This window comes from Drosophila teissieri, chromosome 3R, assembly GCF_016746235.2.
Source record: "Drosophila teissieri strain GT53w chromosome 3R, Prin_Dtei_1.1, whole genome shotgun sequence".
In the NCBI taxonomy this organism is placed as follows: Eukaryota; Metazoa; Arthropoda; class Insecta; order Diptera; family Drosophilidae; genus Drosophila; species Drosophila teissieri.
Genome location: NC_053032.1, coordinates 25,048,035 through 25,062,645, shown reverse-complemented (window position 1 = coordinate 25,062,645; position 14,611 = coordinate 25,048,035). Strand labels below are relative to the sequence as shown.

Sequence of the window (14,611 nt, the reverse complement as noted above, 5' to 3'; positions counted from 1 at the left end):
TTTGGGAAACTTCAAGTAGATTAAAAACACACATTCATATATCAAACAATTTCATTATATTTCATTAAATATTAAGTATAAATACGCAGTTAACTATTAAGTATTATATACACAATTACAATAAAATATTCAGTCACTATAATGCTTCTTCTATATACAAAGTACGATATATATTATATCAAAGGGCATGAACTCGCCGCCGCACCTCAATAAATTATGCAATTCAATTCCATGATAATATACAGTAACAGTCGTCTGTGTTCTCCGGGAGTTTGCCGATTGATTTTCTCACGTTGATTTAGGATCTGCGCCGAGGATTGCCTACTTACAGCTAAAATGTTTGCAAAAACAATAAGTCAAGGACATTTAACAGTGTTTTCGTTTTGTTTCGCTTCGTTTCGCATCGTTTTGATTTCATACTCATTTGCTCTTTGCTTTATCGCTTGGGTGGGGTGTTTTGTGTGTGTGGGATTTTGATTTTTTGTGGTAAATAAATAGTATCGATCGATTATTAACGATATTCAACATTGAAATACATCAATCATTAGGCATATACATAACTACAGGATATAATACAATACAGGATCGTTGGGATCAGGATCGCTCCGCCAGCATTGCTCCTCAATCGTGGCGCCAGCTCTGCGGCAGTACGTAGTCCTTCACCTTGTAAAGCGCATTGGCATACCAATGGATGCCATTCTGCTGTTCCGCTGAGGCAACCACCTTTGGCGAACTGTGCAACTGCTCCTTGGCGGGCAGCCACGCCTCCAGCGTGGACAGGAGGCGCATGGGAGCCAGTCCCCAGTGGGCCAGTGACTGGCTGTTGATCACCGCATAGCAACTGGCGGCCACCGAGTTGACCACAATGGTGCCCTCCCGAGTCAATGGCGCCACCACGCCTTTACTGCGCACACTGCCCACTTTGACGACTCGCTGGGGCCTCAGCTCGCCCGTCTCCGCGTCCCGGACAAGCACCTGGTTCTTCTCCTCGATGCGATCCGCAAACACAAAGGTGAGCTTCTGGCTCTCCGGCTGCCAAACGCTAATCAAGTGAGCCGGAGTCACGGTGAGCACAGCTCCACCGTCCGTGTGCAGCTGCACAAAGTTCTGCATCTGCTCGAGGTTGCGGTCCATGAAGAGGATCACTTCGCTGTAGACGGCCTGTCCGTTGGTGGTCATGCTCAGGACACGGTCTCCGATGGAGAGCTCGCCGAGCGGCTTGCGGACTCCACTTTCCAGCAGCGCTGTGCTTTCCGGCGTGAAGCAGCCGTGCACGTGGGAACTGATAGACGAATCTGCAAGTAGGAAAGAAAAGAGTTCGGTTAGAAAATCGAATTTCAAATAAATTATTGGATACTATTGTAATATAGCTTAAATGCATCTAATAAATACTGAACACCAGGGTATTTTCATGATTAATTTAAAGTTTTCTAATCTCTTAGCAAGGGTGTTCATGTACTTTACACAATCTAAAATCAAAAACACTATTGCTGATCTGCAGATTGCTTGTTTGGTTACCGAGGGCCGCCCAGGTAATGGCATTAGTTTGCTAATCTAATTTGGCGTTAAGCATCCAATTGCCAAGCCCAACAAGTCAAAAAGGTTTTCACAGATCCGGGGCTGGCCCGTTGCAGCCCAATGTGAAACAATGGGCCCGAAAGGACTGAAAGGACTGCCTTTTGCGGCTCGCCAACAAGCCAGGAACATAATGCGATCTCGTGGAACAGAGCACCGAGATCCGAGATCCGAGATCGGAGATCAGCAATCTGCGATCTGCCAGGCATATCAATAACAAGCGGTCGGCGTGTTTTTGTTTCGGCTTGCACAAAAATTGTGATCTTGTTTTCCCTACAAGATTAGCCGTGGGATCAGCATCAGCCACATCCGAAGCCGAACTCGAGCCAAAGCCGCTTAGAAATCCCAAGGAAAAAAAAATGCAAAGAAATAATATGAAATAAAAAGGGGATGGGCCAGGTAGCAGCTTGTGGTTTGTTTTCCCAACCTTTTTGGCAACCTGTTGGCAATTACCGAACATGCTGCAACCCACCTAAACAATAATCGAACTGCAGGCCACATTAATCATCATTAATGGGTATCGGATTGCAGGGAGAGGGGGCCCACCCAGATGCATCTGGAAAATGCACGGGATGCACTTTGTAGAACTTTCTCTGGGGGCCTTCACACTCGAAGCGCCGATGCTGCTTGTAAAATTCAAATTAAAAATTCCAGACCAAATGCGACCACTAACCGTGCGCTTTATTATAATGAGCGGCCATAAAGTGGCCTTGTTGCGGCTGCCGCTGCCGCTGGAATTCCAAAGAAAATGCACCTTCCCAGTGGCCAGCCCGAAATTCCCATTGATGCATTTCGGTAAACAGAGACAGGCGGACACACAAAAGTGTAGAAACAATAAAAATCGGATTAAATACATATGGCTGGCGGTCTATAAAACCCATAATCGATGGGGCGATGGCAAAGGGGAATGTGGCTGGGGGATCGGAGTAGGAATCGGAATCGGGAACCGAAAAGAACAGACGAAATGGACAAAAGATTCAGGGGAGATGGAGAGGAAGCGCGGTAGTAACAAGAAAAATTGGTGTGAAATCTACCTTCTACCAAAAGCAGGCACTGGAACCGAAACAGAAACGGAGACCAAAAATAAAAACGAGGGACAAGAAAAATCTCAGGCCGTCTTCGTTGTTGGCGGTGAGTGGAAAGTGAGGAACTTGAAGGGTCATAAATTAATAAACCATTAAAGTGGTTAAAATTATCGTTATTTTATCTTTGTTGTGAAGACTAAACTGATAAATTATTACAAAACAGAGGACAGCCGAGCTGGTGCTGCTGCTCTTGTTGTTGTTCTTCTTGTTGCTGTTGTTGTTATTGTTGCTGTTGTTGTTGTTGGCTTGGTGACTGATCGTTTGGACAGCATTAACATGAACATGCAACAACAACACGCGCTTGGGGCCTTTAATGCGCGCGCGCGACACACCAGCAACAACAGCAACAACAAAAGACAGCAGCAACATTGGTAAGAGCGAAACAAAAAAAACGAAAAAAAAAAATTAGTGTCGACAAAAAGGTTTACAGCCATTACTCTTCGTCGTCGTGCCGATGCTGTTGTTGTTGTTGTCGTTGCTTTTGCTGTTGCTGTTGTTGCTGCTGCTGCTGCCGTTTAGGCCCCACAAACGAAAGACTTAGGCAGCGAACTCGAGGCGCAGCGAATGCTGTGCCAAAACTGTCATAAGCCCGTGGTTTATGTGCAGCCGGCTATCAGCAATCAATCGCCCCGTAATTTATTGATAGCTAGCAGCAGCACTAGCAACCAGCAAACACATGGCTTTCAGGACCCGCTGGACCACACGCACACACATGTTGCAGGATGGGCATTGGATGATGACCTGCTTGCCACTTGTTGTTCGTCCGTCGGCCGACCTTTTGATATTGCCCAAGGAGAGAGAGAGAGCGCTGGAGTGGGATGGGGGAGGATGACAGCAGGATGTTGGTTCAAAGCCTGGCGGCTCCTTTCATAAGCAATTAGAATCAATGAGCAAGGACACTCGGCTCCGTTTCCTTTTCACTCGCCCTTTTGTCCTGCCGCAATCTTTATGGGCCGCCACCAAAAGTCACAATATTGTGACTCGACTGCGTGTGTGGGAAAGAGGCGTGGCATCTTGTAATTGTAGATGGAAATTAAATGAACAACTGACAGCCGGTCGCACCCAAAGTGTCTATCTGTCTGTACGCGTATGTGTGGGAAACTTGAAAGGGAAAATCCCTCCAGAGCCGCTAAAGAAATGCAAAAAACCAAAAGAAAACAACAAAAATGAAGAAAATGAAATATACAAAAAGGAAGCGAAGAGAGAGAGCAAATCTTGGCAAGAAAACTTAATTGTCTTGGCCCGTTTTGGTTGGCTGAACGGGCCGAAAGCATTTTCTTCTCGGTCTTTGGGGCAGTTTCGTTATGTTTCGGGGAAAACTGGTTGCTGGCCATAATGGCAGCTCACGGATACACACTTTGACGGCCAGGCTTGTCTTAACTGATGATGCTAACTTGCTGGCCGTTCGGTGTATTTTTGTTTTTTTGTCTGCTTTTTTTCAATTAGGCCCGCGCTCAGGTTTTAGCCCGGCATTTAATTCATCTTTGCCTCTTTGCCAGTTTGCCAGTTGCCAGTTGCCAGTTTGCCTGTTGCCCGTTTTGCCTGCTTCTCCCAACAATCTTGGCCAGTTTGTGCTGCCTGAGAAACGCTTTGGGTGTCGTATCATCAATTCGTTTAATTTGACAGGCGCAAACCTAAACATGTCAAAACAACAGCCATGCGGTTAGTAGTGGTGGTTGCCGCCTCTGGAGCCGACTTTTCGGGTTCAGTCCGCAGTCCTCAGTCCCCAGTCCTCAGTCCCCAGTCCTCAGTCCCCAGTCCTCGTACCCCAGACCATCCACTTGGCCAGTCCGGTTTTCGTACTTTGTTGCCGTTTTCTTCCTCTTTCGGATCTCGAGAGTCGAGTCTTTTCAACTGGCACTGCAGCCGTGGCCAATTCGACGGATGCGATGTGCAGGGCGAGCTGTGAGCTGTGAGCTGCGAGCTGCGAGCGGCTGAAATTTGCCAACGCCTGTCAGCTTAGCGATCGCCAGTACGAAACATGCGAAATTACGCTTGTTAGTGTCACTTCTGGCTAACTGACCAGGCCCACCCATCACCCAGCACCCATTACCCAGCACCTCGGACACGGCTTTCTGCATCCTACGGATTGCACTAACTTCAAGCAGTCTAAGTAAAGTGGTGAATATTTGTCTCTATCAAGCCGGAAGTATATTTATGAACTTATTAACTTAATATCATAACACTATGAGTCACAGTTTGTTAATATTCATGATGTATGCATTTGATATTAACGACTCAACTGTTACCTAACTTAAAAAAAAACTATTTACTATGAAAAATGAGCATATAATGCATATAAAAACAGCGATTAAGTAAGCGATGTGGACAATTACCTGACTTGACGGAGCAGTAGATGTGGCGCCTGCTGACGTAGGAGACCCAATCGAATCCGGCCTCGACGGCCAGGCGGGCGAGCATGCCGTACTTGGACTGGTCGCGATCGGAGGTGGCGATGGTCACCGCTCGGCCCTCGTAGTGGAGCGACTCCTGGCCGTGGTGGTAGTCCTCGTCCCAGCTCTCGGTGACCAGCAGCCGGATGCCGGGCCATTCGTTCATCACCGAGTAGGCGAGCAGATTCAGTTTCTCCCTGCAGCGCTGAAAGGGGCAGAGAACGGAGAGATCGATTAGGTATTGTTAATAGCCAGACGCCATGTTTGAGTCACACGCAGCACGCACGAGGGAGCGGGATGGCTACAGTGCTGTCGGGGGGGCGTGGCATGCGGGCGTTCATTTCGGTGGCCCAAAGGGCACAGCGCGTTCATTTTGCCCACTTAGTGCACTCAGGAAAATTGTTGGGCATTTTGACAGTGAAATGATTACATTTTTTAGACAAAAGTGGTGAGGGAATATTGTCAATCGAATTTTCAATTAACAACGTTAGCTTTGTAGATAACAAGAATATACCAATACCTATTTGGCACAAAAAATAACCAGCTAAAGAAGGCAGGATTTTTCCGAGTGCATTCGTACCTTTTGGGCTCTGTGAGTCTGCCCTTTTTGGCCGCATCCTTTGAACCTGTTGCTGCAACCTCAACAAACAGGCGATCTTGTTTGCCCAGTTCCCTTTTGGCCAAAGGCTTATTTGCCCATGCTTACGCGCAGTTCAAACACTGACCCTCGATGATGTCGATGGTGACCCTAACCCACGCTCGCAGATAGACCTTTTATTTTCTCCCTTTTCACTCTTTGTTTTTCCTGTCGATAATATGAAAATGCTTACGCTTTGTTTGCCAATGTGGTGGGTGCTCATCCGTTTGTCGGCTCGTTTTCATTTGATTTCTTTTTAGTGGATATGAAATGCCAGCCAAGCAGCAAAAGGATTCGAACAAGTCTATGCAAATATTTGAGATCCCAAAAATTCAAAAATTCGAAAAGGAAAAAACATGAGACTCAACGCAGACCGGCAACAGAGTGTCTTCAAGATTGAGCCAGCCACAAAATCAATTATCAACGGACAGAGTCCGGGTGACAGGATGTTGCCTTTGTGGGCAAACAGAATGCGAGCCGTAAAATCAATTTGCGACACGGAGATCCTTTTCTTCTCTTTTTCTTCTTTTTTTGTACTTGATGGCAAACCACAGCGATCAGTTTTTGCCTTCACGGGCTGATGTTTTGATGAGGTGTGGATCTGTAGCGGTAACTGTTTGCTATTATTTGGCCAAAACAGGGCGGCCAAATTTGTCACACAGTTTGTGGCCCTGTGGCAAATTGAGGATTGTGGGATTGAGGTGGCAGCGGTAGTGGCAGTGGCAGGCCGCATTCCGAGAAGAGTTCAATGATATTTGCCCAACGCGCTGCAACTTTGCTTTATTAAAAGGCTTAACCAGTCGAGAGTTTAGACTTAAGAGGCGAGAGCCAAGTCGTGCTAATGAGCACAAAAGCGTAACGACAAACAGAGGATCGCTGGATATATCCATATATCCATGCAGCCATGGAGCCATGGAGTCATGGAGTCATGGAGCCATGGTTGGGGGAAAGACAAACGCTTTTGTCTTAAGCACTGCCAACGATGTTTACCCAACATGCTAATGCATTGAGCTCGAATTCGAATCGATGCGCGCTGGACGCGCAATGTACAAACAACGGCCGTCTCAGATCTCTGAGATCTCGGATCTGGGTTCGGGGATCTCGAAACTGGGATCTCTCCGCAGATCCCATATTCCACATACGACGACGACGACGACGAACTCCCAGCAACTCGGCACTCCGCCGTCCAAGTTCGTTTGCCGACGGGTGCGTAAGGTAAACATTTACGGATACACGGCGTCGGCGGCCCAAAAAGATGGCTAAATAATGTGTGTGCCTTGTAAGTGGCCGTTAGACAACAGCGTCAAGTGTAAATAAGCCCGTGCCCCGGCAACTCGGTGTATCGGAAAATCCCAATCCCAATCCCTATACCCATACTGATACCTATATCCATACCCATACCCATACCCATACCCATGCCATCTCCCCCTAGGAAAGCTGCATTAATTAGACATTCAACAAGGTGTGAATTTTGCCTTTTCTTCAGCCATTACCCCGAAAAAAAGGGGAAAATCTGAGATCCCCGAAAATCCGACCACGCCCCATTGTGTGTTTCTTTGTTTACATGCGGGAGGGTGGAGGAGTAACTGCATTTGATTTTGGCTATTTCGGTTTCTGTGTTTTTTATGTTTTTTATTATATATCTCGCCCATTTTATTCGCCTCTGATGCGTTTTTAATGGACGCGCGACTGCAGTTTTATTGATTTAAATTGTCTGGCTGGCTGGCTGCCAATTTGACGCTCTTAATGGTCGGGCGAAATTATTATGGCACGAAGATTATTAGGCACTCATCATCATTAGCCCGCGTCCAAGTCCAAGTCAAGACGCGAGTGGTCCGAGTTGGCCAAGTCAGGTCGAGTTAATAGCCCGCTCTCAGCCGGAGACAAGTTCGGGGGCTTTGTTTGTTTTGCCCATCCCAAAGCCCATGTCCACCATGCCACACCATACCATACCATAGCATACCATATACCATCTCCCATATGTGGGCTTTTTTGCGAGGGTCTCGGATTACTTGGGTACCCCAGGGAAACCGACGATTAGGAAACGACACAATTTAACGACATAATTCAAGTGCGCATTAAGTTACGGCTGCCAGGGGAGTCACCCCTTTTTTGTTTTTTTTTTTTCCATATATACAGCATATATGTGAATATATTGAGATGCACGTGCTCTATGGTGTAAGCAGATATGGCATATCCTTTGATTCCCGGCACTGATTGAGATCGCAGAGGAAGCGAAAACTTACAACTGAGGAAGCGACACAGGATATAGTCGAAAAAAGACAAGTTGAAACTCTGAAGAAATCACGTCACCCACCTATATGCACACACACATGTGTGTGTATTCTATATGCGATATGTGTGTCAACGGGGTCTGAGGTGGGCCACTTGAGGGCCGCCACTTAGGTGGCAACTTAGGGTTTCTCGGATTCTGGAGTCTTGTCTCGTGTCTCGAATCTTGAGTCCCAGTATCTTAGAATCCCAGAATCCCTTGCCATCAGTCAGCGGGCCTTTTAGCGCCCTGTGTGGCCCACTCGAGCGCACAGTTTTCCTCACTTAATTGGCAAACTGTTATGGTGTTATGGATCCCCTGATGGATTCAAGTGCAATGCCAATCCGCAGCTCCATCGCATTCTGTTTATTTGTGTTGCCAATCTATTCACAGCTCGTCATCTCTTCATTAGAATTAGCGGCGGTCTTTGATTTGTTTACGATGCGCTGGCAGCGCAATTATTACAGCGCAAAAATCAAATCAAATATCGGAAATCGGGAAATGGGAGAAGAAATAAGGCCAGCAAAAGTCTGAAGTTTTAATTAATTGGAAACGAATGGCACTGTGTTTACGGAATCTGGAGAGATCATCTGGGGTCCGAAGTCTGCTCCTGTCCTGTCTGTTTGTTTTCGCATTTTGTTTCCCCTTATAAATGGCAGGGCATTAAAAAGTTGAAACCTTTATTGGATTAATGGGGGATTAAGGGTTCGGTATCGCTGCTAATTGAATTTTTACCACTCTGCCAGAAGTTCAAGTCAATGGGTGGTAGATAAGCCCAGTTTCCTAAGTAATTGAATTTCCCACTTAAAAAATGCAAATTACAAATTTCCATTTACTATTTCCATTTACTTACAACCGCTTACCACAAAACCAAAAAAAAAAACCCAAAAACGCATTACAAATGCTCGTAAATCACGCGTCAAATAAATGTCCATAAGGGGAAGGCGTCATTTTATTGTTATTAATTAAATGCTATTAATTTGCAGAAATCGTAAATTAAATCTCAGTTGTGGCCTATTGCCCGTTGCCCCACCTGCCTGCCACATTTAATGTCCCCCCGGCGATCAGCAAAAAGTCATTTGGAGCTCGAGCTTCGAGCTTGGAGCTTCGAGTTGGAAGTTGGCAGTTGGATGTTGGCAGTTGGGTTGGAGAGGCCAAGAGTCAGGTAAGAGCCGAGTTCGGGCCGGGTCTTAAATGATAAGCGCCATAATCCCTGATGTGTGATTAACTTTGATGATGAGTTATGAGCCGCACATTGGCACTGATGGGGCAGCGAGGTATAGTAAGGGGTGCCTTTCCAAGATCCCCGATCCCCGATTCCCGATTCCCGATTCCCGATTCCCGATCTCCGGATGCCCCGCTCCAAAATGACTTGCAGGAATGGAAGCGGAGCAGCAGAGGAGCCATGTGAAATGTGAGTCACTCGCCCAGCAGTAATGTGATAGCCGCGACGCGATCTCTGATCGCGATCTTCTTCCCTCTCGCGGCGCAAGTTCATAAAAGTTTTATGCAAATAAAGCAAAAAGCCAGGAGATCCAAAAGGCAAATATCGATGGCATTTTGGGGCAACAAATCCTTGAACATTCGCGCCTGAGTGCCCTCGTAAAAGTATCAAATTGATTAATAATAATAATATAAAAGCATCTCGCACAAAAGCAAAACAAACAAACAAACAGTGCGAATCCACATCGTCTACTTGTATATACATGGCTATATAGTATGATGATATATGGGGACTCTTCGCGGAGAGACGACGATTTGTCCACTTTGGCTGACTGATGTTTGTTTGATAAGTTTGATTACTTTGTTTGGCCGCAGGAATGTTCCCACGAAATTGGCTGATGTTTGCTTATCGCAGCATTTGACGTGATTTGATTTGAGTTCCTTTTTTTTGGTTTTTAGTTGGTTTTTTTTGGCAAAGGGAAAATGAAACTGAAGCTCTGACATCATCCCACCCAGCGATTGCTGTCTTTTTTTTTGTCTTAGGTCTTTTATCATTTTGTCATAATAGGATCAATTTTGAGTCATAATGCTCTATTAGAATGGCTCGGCTGAGGGCTTACTTCGATTTGATTTGAGTGGAGTTGATTTGATTTGATGGTGAATGCTGATGTTGGTGGTGGAGATGTTGATGTGCATGTCTGGAAGATCAGGGAGCGAGGAGCTGGGGTTTGGACTTTGAGGACTGAGGACTGAGGCACTGCTGCATGCATGTCAATAATCATATCGGATTACCCATTGGCTTTGCCCTCAGCCCCATTGTTGCTACAATTTATGAAATTTTAGAACTTATGCTGCGGCTTTTGACGCATTCTTTTGTCCACATCCATATCCATCTGTCCGCTGCGGTTTCTGCTGCTCTGCTGCTCTGCTGCTCGTCTAATCCCGTGGCATTCAAGATTCAGCTTCAGATACCACAGATACAGATACAGATGCAGATACATCGGTTCAGCGCTGAAAAGGCTGAAAAGTGTTGCCCTAGACACATTCGCCCGTAATTACCTGAGCCAATGACTTGTCATAAGCTCCGGCACTTTACGATGCATTTGTTCGTTTCGGTTAGGAGCTGCATTGTACAGCGACTGCTGAAATTTCGCAATTTGTTTATGCAACAACTGCGGGTGTAGTGCAACTCACACCCAGACACAGTCAGGGCCACGCAGTTAGCAGTCCGCCTTGCGAGCGTTTTAAATGGCCACAACGAATTGTTTAGCAGCTGAAATTCACGCACAGCGGCCAGCAAAGTCACTCGGTCTGATAGCCAGATCCAAATCCACATAAAATGCGTTTTAGTCGCGCTCTGCTGGTACTCCATGCTCCTTGTATAATTTGAGAAAAAATCTCAATGTCACTGGAAATACTCGGTATACGACTTCGGTAGCGGAACAGTTGCCGTTGTAAATATTTGTGCCGTGAACAACAGGATTTTTATGTGCGCCGAGTGTCCTTGGCCCTGTAGTCAATCGCCCGAAGGACCTTGGCCTTCGGTGTCACTGCGATTGTGCTGCCGTGCGAGCAACTGTTAATTGTTCGCCAGTTTCTGGAAAGGCTGCGATACCCATTGATTGCATATCAAATTCAAGGTAACATCTGAAATGGCTGCGACCATTTAGAATCCCCCGATGGGCGCGTGGCAGTTGCCAAATGCAATTTGGTTGAAGTTTCCACGTGAAACTCTAGCCGGCGAGCAACTGTTTCGATAATGCGTTTGCACTTCACAGTACAGTAAAATCAGATTTGATAGATCCAAAGCGATTCGGCGAAAACACCAACCACTGACTAATAAATCAACGAATTGAAAGTCATTGTAACACTTGTGTGCGCTATCCTATGGTGTTAAATCAACTTTATTTGTCGGGTGGCAGGCGTAATCTGTCTTCCCACAATTCTGATTAGTGGTCCGTTGTTCAATACAAGTAGAACCAAATCGGCCAAGGAAAATGGAAGTCCGCCATAAATGCCTAATAGCTCGTTTATGGCGCTAATCAATAACAAGGCTATTTTTACACCTCGCCACTTAAAATTTCATTAAAGTAACGCGCAGATAAGCTGCTGCGTCCACGGGAAGCGTGCCGATTATATACGACTATATCAGCAACTTCAAAGTCGACCCTCTTAGGGGGGCATGACTGTGGTGGGCCGCAATGCAATGTTGGCTAATTGGAAATGCTGTCGCACTTGTTTTAGCTGTTTCGCACTTTGAAACCCAACCACCGCTCACACCCCCCCCCGCCAACCGAGTGGTCATCCCACCGCCACCCACTCCACTTTCACTGCCCCTGCCCCTTTTTGTGGCGATAAGATACTGCTATTCATCGCCTTAGCTGGTGTCTTAGCACACATTTTTTGCCACCAATATAGCGCAACTGGCAACCTACAAGTGCCTGCACCTAAAATAATTTCTACATCTTAAGACAAATTGTATTATAATAAATAGGTGAGAGATGACTAACTTTTATAACAAACTGGCTAGCAAGTAGTACTATCCCAAGAGCACCCAGTTTCTTTCAGTGCCAACATGTAGCTACACATGTTGGCAAATACCGAGTCACTATCTGGGAGATAGTATCCGTGTATTGGCGAACGGGCTACTTGGCTGCAGTCCGCTTATCACACAATCGCCGGCGATAAGCGGCAAATGCTCGCGTGCCTCCACTTTTGGGGCGTGGACAGGTGGGCGGGGTGGGCGGTGTGGTCAGTGGTCAGGGCGAGTAAAACCTGATAAATACCTGGGCTCGTAATCCCCCGCATTCGATACCCTGTTTGTTGGGCAGCGCGAAATGGGAAACGCATTTGTGGAGCGTACACAATGTTGTTTAAACTATGTATTTGCAATGATGATCCGGGGATCGATTGGGCTCGAGGTTGTTGAACGCGCCCAGTTTGTTTGGATTTCGGGCGGCTTTGCAGCTTGGCGGCTCTGCGGAGTTATGGCTTAGTTCGATGGAATTCAGTCGCTATCTGGGATTCGTCGAGTATCGGGCTTCCTGTTTTTTTGCACTGGCCACACAAGTGCAGTGCGGCGATAAGATGCATAATTAATCAAATAAATGGCCAATGCTCAAAACTAATGCGATATTTCGGGCCCTGGTTTATGGCCCATCGCCACCATAAAGTTGGTGAAATAGCCAATGCCCGCCACAGTGAATGATTGCGCACTTTTACGCCACGTAGCGTTTATCAATGGGAACTGAGTGGCACAATCTCGTGCCATCGGGCGATCGCTAGATAGGCTCTATGGAGCACTGTGCCGGCGATAGGCGATCGCTAATTTGACAATTGAATTTGCGGCCACTGGTGGCAAAATGTGAGTGCAGTGCGCAATAAGCGCGGAATTAGCCTAGCCGCAAATCGGAACTCAGCTAACTGATATTGCAGACGAATTCGGAACAATATCTGCCATAAAATGGCAGCTAATTTAACACACATTTCATTGGGTTCCTACATCAAAGTAGGCTTACTTCTATCACTAAGTAATACCTATATCAAATAGTGGTTTACTATTCAAGCAATAAAAGTTCCATTTGGTGTGGCGATCGCACATGATTTTTCATAGACTTAGTCACCTATTTTGCTCAAGCCTTTGGGTTTTCACTTAATGAACGTTGGTAACAATGTTTAGTGTTGAACATTGTGTAAGTAATTTTTGATTAATCACGAACAGATTACTCAGTCAATATTTTGGTTTTCCCTCATGATTCCCAAAGTCACTTTGTCACAATGATTCCGATAAGCGAATATTTCTCTATGATGTATTATAAAATTGTGGCTACTATACTATATAGTATAGGGTATAGGGCTTTGGCTTACCTTGCTCATCAAGCGATCCGCGCCGGTGCCTTCCTCGTCGCGGAAAAGGATGTCCCTGTTGTAGTTGGGCACGAGGTCCTTGAATTTGGGCGAGTCCCGGCGGATCACACCCTCCAGTGGCCCGGAGGCGCTGTTCGTGTACTCGGATAGATTGGGAATGGTCTGCTTGAGCACCAGCGGGTACAGGTTGCGCGCCCTATGACGGCCCAGTCCTCGGCCAGGACCGCAGCTGTGGGCCGGGCTGAAGTTCATCGGCAAGACGATCAGCAGCAGGGCCACGAGAGAGGTGAGCCTGCTGAGGCAACGCTGCGTATGCGCAATGTGGCGCATCGTTTGCGATTCTGGCGTTGCGGAAATGGAGCTCGCTGTGGATTTGGCGCTGGAACTGTGGCATTTGGCGTCCAGGGAGAGACAGGTGACACTGGCGGCACTGGCCCAAGGCACTGAGCTGGTGTTATCCATGATTTGTCTAAGACTCGTTGTTTGCTGTTTCTCTTGATTGGATTTTGTATTTTCTTTTTATTTATTTTTGGTTATTTAGCACTTCACTTTTGGCACACTGACACGCTTTTTTGGCGACACGTTTGTTGTGTAGATTTATGGTATTATTTGGATTTAACCTGGCTAAATCAAAATACTTGAGTCGGTATTGAGGCGAGTCCTAACTGACTTAACTGACTTAACGGCCTTACGGTCTTAACTGTTCCGCTGTTAACTCCGCTCAACTGGCAGTTAGCTCTCGGATCGGACAACCGTTGCGCTCGCACTGTGATTGACAAATGACATTTCCGAGCGGAGTATCGTGCGCGCAGAGTGTTCGAGTGCGAGTACGAGTACGGCGGCGAATACGAATACGAGTGCGAGTATGAGTATGAGTATGAGTACGAGTACGAGGGTGCTTTCAAGAACCCTAGGCCTTTCAGCGCACACACACACACCACTCCGTCGAGTTCATTCCGAGTGCTGATGGTGTGCGTGTGCCACTCGACGATCGCTCGACTCTGGTGTTCATTTTTATGCTGCCTTGCCGCGGTGTATGTGCGAGCGGGACAACCAGCTGATGCAGCACACTCACACAAGCCTGGCTTGCTAGTGTTAGTGTGGCTGGCTGGGTCTTCGGCTCTTATGTACTAGCGATGTTGGCAACAGATGTTGGATGGCAGGGTATGGAGTGGTATGGAGTGGTGTGGTCCATGGTCCATTATGGCCATGGATGAAAGTGTGTGCCTGTTGCCAATTCGATGTGCTGGTGTGCGTCCGTGTGTTGCTGTGTGTTGTTTGTGTGCAGAAGAGCTGCAGCATCCTCGACTGCAACTGCAACTGCAACTGCAACTGCAAT

General features: G+C 46.7%; 1 protein-coding gene across 1 annotated transcript; it reads right to left on the bottom strand.

The window, feature by feature from the left end:
• Nucleotides 1-94: 94 nt before the first annotated feature.
• Nucleotides 95-14,035, bottom strand: LOC122620358 (protein hedgehog). Its single transcript, XM_043797785.1, has 3 exons — nt 13,273-14,035; nt 4,997-5,258; nt 95-1,295 (listed from the first exon to the last, which is right to left on the bottom strand). The coding sequence occupies exons 1-3, from the start codon at nt 13,732-13,734 to the stop codon at nt 622-624; spliced, it is 1,398 nt and encodes a 465-aa protein (XP_043653720.1). The 5' UTR covers nt 13,735-14,035; the 3' UTR covers nt 95-621.
• Nucleotides 14,036-14,611: the final 576 nt, after the last annotated feature.